The sequence below is a fragment of the Musa acuminata genome, chromosome BXJ2-6, assembly GCF_036884655.1.
Source record: "Musa acuminata AAA Group cultivar baxijiao chromosome BXJ2-6, Cavendish_Baxijiao_AAA, whole genome shotgun sequence".
Taxonomy (NCBI): domain Eukaryota; kingdom Viridiplantae; phylum Streptophyta; class Magnoliopsida; order Zingiberales; family Musaceae; genus Musa; species Musa acuminata.
The window spans coordinates 4,104,905-4,114,506 of record NC_088343.1 but is presented as its reverse complement, the minus strand read 5'-3'; the positions used below and the strand labels follow the sequence as shown (position 1 = coordinate 4,114,506).

General features: G+C 37.5%; 1 protein-coding gene across 1 annotated transcript; it reads right to left on the bottom strand.

Annotated features, from left to right (window-relative positions):
• Positions 1-6,305: 6,305 nt before the first annotated feature.
• LOC135614305 (uncharacterized) lies at positions 6,306-9,056 on the bottom strand. The gene is made up of 3 exons (XM_065111506.1): positions 8,892-9,056; positions 7,031-7,437; positions 6,306-6,800 (listed from the first exon to the last, which is right to left on the bottom strand). Exons 2-3 carry the CDS (start codon positions 7,427-7,429, stop codon positions 6,699-6,701), a joined length of 501 nt encoding a protein of 166 aa, XP_064967578.1. The 5' UTR covers positions 7,430-7,437; positions 8,892-9,056; the 3' UTR covers positions 6,306-6,698.
• Positions 9,057-9,602: the final 546 nt, after the last annotated feature.

Below are 9,602 nucleotides of genomic sequence, written 5' to 3'. Positions count from 1 at the left end.
CAAGAAAGAATTTATAAGAAGGAATCATTGTATCAAATCTATTTCTTGAAAAATATTTTTCACACAATAAGTCTATGAGAGATGCATTTATTAATTGATTCCATATATCAAAAATCAATTATATGAATCTAACTCGATATGCTTATGAAAGCTACATTAAGTCCGGAAGAGAATAATGTATCAAGAAAATCCGATTGTTAGGATACCAATTATTAAGAGAATCCGAAAATGAAATTTAATACTTTCATGCATTTAGACAAGATTTTTTATAGATTTTCAAACACAATCATGAAGATAAAACATGCTTATTATCATGAAAATTTTTGTATCCAAAACACATAATTTCCAACATGTTATGTAATTGTGTAAAATTCTCATCATTGCAATTAAGTGATTGAATTAAGAAAGTCTGAAACGTAATTTTAATAAGTTCATGCATTCGGACACATTTTTGCCATGGTTTTTCAATGAAGATAGAACATGCTCATCATTATGGAAATTTTTGTATCCAAAATACATAATTTCCAACTTGTTATTAAGACATATAAAATTCTCATCATAGCAATTGAATGAATCAATAAAGTCCGAAAAACAATTTCAACAAGTTCATGCATTCAGATACAATTTTTAAGGATTAAGAGAGTATGAATCTTCAACATGCTTATCATGGAAACTAAGGCACAAGATTTTCAAAGTAAGCATGTTATAGAAACATTCAATTTTAACGTGAAGTGATCAAGGAAAATCTGAAAATGAGTAATGTAAAGAGATTCAAGGAAAATCTGAAAACGATGTTAAATCTATATTAAAATTCCTAACTCTGCATATGCTCACCAAATAATACATCAAGCAAAACATACGAAGGATTAGTAGTCATCAAGGCAAGAGGCATTGTGATCAAGCTGAGTAGCATAAAGAGTTTATAGCAACGTAATAATTACAACAAGACAAGAAGTGATTGTGTCCACATTTATATATAAAAGCTCATTCAGGAGGTAGAAAATTAAAATGCCTAAATAAGGAGTCAAATTGTTGATGAATTTGCTGTAGCTCAGATAGGATTTGATGTTATCGATGTTCAAGCCGATCTTGTCTTTGTTCAAATCAATCCATCCGAATCCTTGTCTTCAATAGATGATGCAAGAGCTTGCTTATATGGATGTATTTTCTCAAAGGGACCAGTCGGAGAAGATTGAGTACCCTAGTACCCCTAAAGATTGGTATTTTCGGTTCTGGTTCAAGTTGAGGGGGATCGATTCTTCTAGGCATTCTAACCCACATACCATTTCTAAACAAACATCTCATTCGGTGAAGTAGATTTTTATTTATTATGCTAAACCTATCTACTTTTATTACCTCTTCGTTGGGTGGTATTGGAATATCATAGGCATTACATATTCTAGTGATTATACCACCATATGGAAGCATAATGTCTTTCTTAGATATTTCAATCATATTTTGCTAGATAAGGTAACCAAAATAGATGTTATGTCCTTTCATGATCCAGTATATGGTTCGTAGTTCCATTTGACTCACTTCATCATGATGGTATTGTTTAGGGAGAATGATATTAGTTAGGATATAATGAAGTACTTTAGTGTTTAGTGGTAACAGATGTTCACGTCTTTTAGGAATTATCACTAAATTAGGATTATCGAAAATTGTTCTTAAGGCTTCGACGTATGTTGTTCCAACTATTTCATCATCCCACAATCCTCTAAAATAATAACCTCTATCTTTTACGGGAATGCCTATCATATCGCAAATGAATCTATCCGTAATGGAAATGAGTTATCCTAAGAGATAGGTAGACACTCTTTCTTCTTCATCTACATGTATATTGTTATAAAACAACCTAACAAATCTTGGGTAGATGGGCTCACTAATTTGTAGGATTGGGAGTAGATCTAAATTTGCAAACTATTGAATTATCTCTAAATTACTTAGTTCATTTAGATCAACATACTTTCTCTTATGGACATTTCTAAACTCTATGAAAGTAAATTTTTTGGGCATAAAATTTTGAATCGAAAATGATGGGATCAAAGTCTTTTTCTAATCTCCTCTTCCCTTTGTCCCTAAAGGATCTTTTAGAGCTCATAACTACTACTATTTAAGAAGATAGTAATGAGCAAGAGTAAATGACACAAAACAGAAATCAAAAGCCTCTTAGAGAATACCTTAGGTGAGACCTTCAAGAGGATGAGAGATTCTTGATCTTGCTCGAAATAGGCAGTTTTTGGGTAGCTAAAGGGGAGGAATGGAGGTGGAGAAGAGTTAGAGCTACTAGGAGGAGAAGAGAGTGAGTTGGGGTCGGTTCCACCGCCGACCCTAGCTCGGTTTAAAAGAGGGCAGACTTGTAGGCGGTGGCACCGTTGGCTGGGCGGTGCAATTAGTATAGTAAAAAACTTTCGATAATTAAAACTGCGTTTGTACGATAAAAAATTATTTCGATGCGAAAGCCGATTCAGAAAGTTCTTCAACTTAAGATCAAGCGAAATGCAATTGAAGTAAAGCTATGGAGGCAGTTTGAAGTTAAGATAGAGAATATAATGTAAATGCAAACCAAGATTTAGAGTGGTTCGATCAATCTTGACCTATATCCACTTTTGGCTTCCTCCTCTGATGAGGTCACTGACGTCCACTAGAGGCCTTCCTTCAATAGGCAAAGGTCAACCACCCTTTTATAGTTTCACTCTTTTTGACGGGCTTAGGAGACAACCCTTATAGATTTTTCCCTCCTCTTTTGAATGATCAAAACTTGGAAGAAAAGAGGGAGAAGAACTTTTGGCCTTTACAACACTTTGAGCTCTAACAATCATAGAATAAGATCAAGATTTTGGTGCCCTTTCATGCATGAAAGGTTGGGGTATATATAGGCCCCAAGCAGGTTTGAATTTGGAGCTCAAAACTATCATCTCCTATATTTCTGGGGTCTAGTGGTACTACCGTCATTACTAGGCGGTATCACCGCTTGGTATAGCTCGGAGACCAAGCTCAGGTAGTACCACCGCCTGACTAGGGCGGTACCACCGCCCAGCCTCGCTTGGAGACCAAGCTCAAGCGGTACCACCCCTTGACAAGGGTGGTACCATCGCCCAGCCTCGCTCGGGGACTGAGCCCAAGCGGTACCACTACCTGATAGGGGTGGTTCCACCACCCAGCCTCACTCGGAGATTGAGCCCAAGCGGTACCATGCCTGACAGGGGCGGTTCCACTGCCCAGCTTTCTTAGGAGACTGAGCTCCTAGGCGGTGCCACCACCGACCCAAGCGGTGCCACCATCGGCTAGGAAATCTGGGTCCGAATGGGTTGATCCATTCGGCCCAATTTGGGTCTGTCAAGGGCCTAATTGCCCCAAGATTAAGTTAATGGGATCACCTCCCGTTTCTAACTTAATCATCATGCTAACTACGATATTTTAAGACATTATACTACAGTTTGCTCCGGTGCATCAATCGCTTCTTCCGGCGAACTTCCGATGAACATCTGACGAACCCTTGGCGATGCTCTAGTGGACTTCCGGCAAACTCTTGGACTTGCGTTGATCCACTTGGCGAATTCCGATGAGCTTCTTTGGCAAGCTCCTGGAATTCTCGGATTTGTTCTCGTAGAACCTCTAACGACCGTCCGAACTTCCGTCGAACTCTCGAACCCCCAACGTGATCATAGTCTTGACTCCGACGTAACTCCTGCTGCATGTCTTACTTTTATTGTAGTTAATCCTACACACTTATCTCAATATATGGATTAGATAACAAATGATAATTGACTTCATCATCAAAATCCGAGATTCAACCGTCACTTAGTAGTGGAGGTGAGTGGTTTGGCTTCTACCCACTTAGTGAAACAATCCAACAAGGCTATTATGAATTAGCAATGTTCGAAGGCCAAAGGAAAAGCCCGAAGAGGTCCATTCCCCACTGGGCTAAGGACCATGCATTGTTGATTGGGCTAACCATTGGTTGGTGTTGGATATGGGCATACCTCTAGCATCTATCGCACTTCTGGGTATAGGCCATCGTGTCTTTCCTTGGCGTCAACCAATAGCAATCTTGATGCAAAACTTTGAAGGTGAGTGTTCGACCTTATATGTGCACCCTGCACATCCCCTCATGCACCTCGGCTGAGATGTGTTTGGCCTCTTAAGAGGCCAAACACTTTGAGAAGTAGTTTGCTAAAGGACCTACGATACAATCGGTCATTTATTATATAGTGTCATGACTAGTGATACTTAACTCACTTTATTGATACCTAGTCGATTGGGAGACTTGCAAAGCGTCAATGCTAATCGTCGATAGTGACTCATCTCACATATATCTATCCTTCACCATCCAAGCTGAAGCCAGCCTCACCACTGCATCAGCCTATGTGTTTTCCTCCAATGGCACTTAGAAAATCTGGAACTCAAAAGAAGTGAGAAGTTAACTTTTGTACCACGACGAGCTATTTTGCCATTACTTCATCTTAAGCCACAAAGTCTCCTATGATCTGACTCACAACCAACTACGATTCGCTATAAATCGCTAGTCTTGAAATGCTAAACTATTTTGCTAGTCTGAGCTCGGACAAGAGGGCCTCATACTCTATCTTATTGTTGGATATCTTGAACTTGAAGTGAAATGGCTCATAGACCTATGCATTAGGGCTAAGTAAGATGAGTTTGACACCTCCCCCTTTAGCGATTATCGACCTATTAACAAAGAGAGTCCAAGTAGGGTGAGTGGTCTCATTTGTTAGGCATGGCATCGTAAGCCTTGAGATGAAGTCTGTCATAGCTTGGGCCTTTATAGCCACCGTCGGTACATAGATAAGGTTAATTTTGTTGAGTTTAACTGACTATTTTATTAGCCTACCCAACACGTCGAGTTGAGACAGTACTTGTTAGAGTGATTAGTCGATGATCACTTAGGTTGCTAGGGTGGCTCAGTAGGGGTTTGGGGTGTCACGAGTTGTTTTGGGAGAGGAGGATGGGGGATGTGCATTAGCTGAACTAGCTATCGGAGCAGATGAATGACTACTACATCATCCCTATCAACATTTGAACTTGTCGATCGACACTAGCATGTGGGTCGGTGTTGCCATCACACGGGAGAGGCTAGGGTCATTAAATAGTTGTCAACACTACATGACCATTTGGGTAGAGATAGAGGCATCGAGTGTCGGGAATGATGATTGTTGGCCTCCTTAAGTGAATGTATTGTTGATCAATGGTGGAGAACCCTCTCGCTCGAGGACTACATGGTGATGATAGTCGATCAGGTCTCTATCAACTTGACTTAGTCTTGAGCCGCATCATTTGAGTTGGCAGCCACATGGTGAGCTGCAATTGGGGGTGAGTTCAACCCTATTTCTTCAAGTATCACTTTATTTTGAGAACCTTATTTCTTTATACATTAATTAGAATTCATATATAGTGTGCATTTTCACCCTAACTAATTGAAAAGGCAAAAAAAATTTACATTAGTTAACATAATGTTATTTGATAAAGGTTAATTTAACTACACATGGTCACTTATAATTAGCTGAGTTGAGAATGTAGCTTAACCAATGAATTTGAATTGTGTTACTCCTCCTATTTACATTATAAGAGAGATTCGAGACATAATTCATTTATTTTAACATGTCCAGATGATTAATGAATGTGTATGAAACATTTGTGAAAAATAAAAAAAAATGCTCTTCGTTCTTTGTGTATTGTATTGTATTTTATGACTATAGTGTGTATTGTATTGTATTTTATGACTATATGGTTAGCAATACGAGCTAAAACTTATAGAAATGACTAGCCACACACACATTAGTAAAGAAATTATTTTTGATATTTATTAGATTTAGTTTTAATTGGTTATATAAGATATAATTTGGTCTGATATGTCCTACACAAGCCAGAATTCATCAAATGATAATAGATCTACAAGGTCTACAAAGCATTGGTATATTCTTTCAAGGAAGAACAAAGATGAATCTGTTACATATTCATGTGGCTGGCATGGTGAATCTTTCTGAGTACAAGACAGTGGCTGTAGCCACTGGCAGTGTTGTGAGAGCATGGATGACATTTGATAAGAGCTTGGAGCAACAACAAAGTGACCAATTATTTTGTAATGAGCAATCTGTTCTAAGCTTGAAGAAATTCCACAATCCAACCATTTAACCAACCAACAACACAGTTCAAGATGTGAAGGAGGAATTCATTCATTTTGCCAGATCTTTCGATCTTCTAAGCTACCCAGATTGTTGCTTCATGTGCAATTAGCAAGATCTGTTGAAAAATCCATCTTAAAATAAAGACTATCATACATGTAAAAAGAAACAACACAAAATGTGCATCCATTAACAAATGATTGTTTACCAAAGTTTACAAAGATATGAGGGCAGCCATGAAACCCTTAAATTGAGAAAGAAAGGACATGAACTCCATTAACTCTCAATAGAACCTCGGCCTTCACTTTAGTGTAAATTTGCTGGAGCAACAAGATATCTTGATTCCATACAGAACACAGGAAAGAACTGTACAACCACTTACATTTGCAGTAGTAAGTTCCAGAACAAGAACATGCATATAATGCAAACCATCAATGTGCTAAAAGATCTAAATTTTTTTTATACTTCAACAGTGTGATATATCCTATATAGGAGGATGCAAGTTCAGCAGTAACCCAATTGTGCAGACGAAACCCCTACTTGAGATCAAATTCAATCTTTTGTCCCGCTAGAACTGGCTTCCTCAGAAGCAATACCAGAAACGTCGTTGGCCACAGCAGCTTGAACGGGGTCCTCAGATCCATCACCAGCACTCTACAAGTAACCATATAGATAAGTTCATTAGCATCTTAAAACTGAATGAAATGCCCAAGTGCAGAAGACAGCAAAAAGCTTGAAGTGAAAAAACAAGCTTATAAATTGCAATGTGTTGAAGCAAATAAAAGCAAATCTACATTGGGCATAACTGAGGGAGTTCACACTAGAGTGGTGATGCCCAGTTCCAAAATCATTTACCTTAATGAATCATTAAGAAGAAGCATTACCTCAAATTGCTGGAGAACAAAAACTGTCTCCTCGAGATCACCACCATTTACAATAAGCAATTCAGCAAGATATTCCACAGAAATATCAGGAAAATTTGATGAAAGATGATCAACTTTTGCATCCCATTCACTAATTTCATCTTGCAAAATATCATCAAGATTGTCATGCTGATCTGTTTTTGAGGATGATGCACCAGAAAGATCGAGTTTTCCAAAGCTCTTAATGTCATAGTCCAAGGTGTCTGGTACCTGATGTTCTATAGAGTTCTCAACAGCCTTATCCTTTCCAGGCAGACCAACTGCAGGTTCTGTGACCTTGTCTCCTGTTCCACATAAGAGTTTCCAGACAGGAACATAGGGAGCAGCATCAGGATTCAAAAGGGATTTTTTTTCCGCCATTTTATCAGCTGGAACAGATTTAAAAGAAAAAGAACGTTCAATGAAAATTTATTTATTAAAGAAAAAGAAATGACCAAGTACAGAATAAGAGATAAAAATTACGACATTTTTCTTATACTACTTGAGCCGGATGAAAGGAAACCTTCACGACAGAATAATGAACATATCTTGATTTTTCTTTCGCTAGGCCCATAGCAAAAAAACCTACTTTCTTACGATTACGAGATTTATTTGAATATGAAATCCAATCTCGGAAATACATCATACCACTTTTTTTTACTACCCAAGGGTTCGAGACATTTCCAAATCAAGAATATCTACAGGAGCAGGTGCTATACTTCGACAATTTCAGGCTTATTCTTAAAAATATTTGCAGAAATGAGAAAATAACTATCACCTTGGATGGGTTAAGAGAGTTAGTGATAGAGTCAGCTAATATAGAAATTACATAGGAGATAAACACTTGTAATCTTCAAATGTCTATTCTTGCCAGAGTTTAAGATGATGATTCTCTTTTTGAGTGGAACGCTCAGTCATAAAGAGGTGTAGTAGACAAAAACTACAATGGCATGATTATGTAAGTGGTATGTGTTTCATTCATAACAAAGGCTATAATGATTGATTTTTAATGTTTTTTCTTTCTCTAAAGATAGTTGTTAACCTAAGGAGTACATGGTTAAACGATGTAATCAAGATATGCTATTTTGATAGATATGTTAGAAATAAAATTTGACCAAGCATAATCTCCACAGTTTAGACCTAGATCTTATCACTGCGTCATACAGAAGAATGCAGTCCAACCTAGAAATCACAACAGAAATACATAACACCATTTCCTATATGTTATTCAAAATAAACCAGAAATTCAAGTAAGACAATTCTTATGAAATCTTGAGCCACTAACAACAAGATCCACTGGACAATGAAAAAGCCCTCTTGTTCATGAAATACGATCGTAAGCATATCTCTCCAGTCTCCATTACCCTCCGGAAACTAGACAATCAGAAACCTAAAAAGAATCATCGCCACTCATTCCATGAATTACTCGAGAATCCCCAATTCTCCCAAAGGAGAGCCCTCAATTTTCAAACCTAAAAACCATAATTCCTTCGGAAAAGAACAATGATTCCTGTAAGAACACAAAGAAGGGTCTCTTTGTCCCCGTAACAATGAATCCAAAGACCAATTCGATACCCTCGACGACATGCTTCTCCAGTACCCTTCACAAAGCGAGCACAAGCACATAACTCGTTCCGTATATCATTGTATGACTTCCCAATTGGCCCAGAAGAAGAGATCCCTACATGCTGAAGGGCCTAAGAACCATAATTGCTACATCAAATCGAAATCGCAAACGCGAGCCGATCAACAACAGAAGTCTCAACGGCAGATCACTACGACGTGGATACAAACAAGGAGCGATTACATTCAGGAGGAACAGAGAGAGGATACGAAATCCTACACGAGATCGAGGAACGAGACGATGGTTCGATCGAATGGAGCGCAACCAGAGGAGGGCGAATTCGGGGGCTCGCCTACTCAGATCTCCCCTGGTTCGCTTCCTTCCCAGGAGTTACGGGGTCGAGGGAAATCGAGGCGCTCGAGGTGAGAGGTTATGGAGCGTGCGAGTTCCCGCACACGCAGGTTAATTTGTAGCATAAAAAGAAACGCATTATGGCCGTTGGCTTCTCCATCGACGGTCCACAATTAAAAAATATTATCTATAAAATTTTGGTTCGGTGAGAATAGAATATTGAAATTGACAAATATGTTACTAAGAAAAAATATTTTTATTCATCAATAATTAGGTATCATTTATGAGATAAAATTATTTAATATGATATAAATATATACTTTAAAAAATTATGAAGATCATAATTAAAAGAGTTAAAATAATTAATTTTAAGGATATGATGAGCGATAGAGAAAGATCCAAAAAAAAAATTTTTGGTATGATTTTTTATAAATTTTAGTAATGATTATAAATAATTAAGACTTTACGATTTTATTATTGTTGTTTACGCCCCTCCAACAAATAATTCAAATAAAATCTAATATAGGTATGCTGATTTTGTAAACAAGTGAATTGGTATTAATTTCATCATAAGACATAATCATTTACAGATCATATGATTAGATAAAATAATAACTATGATAATTAATAAAATATTTA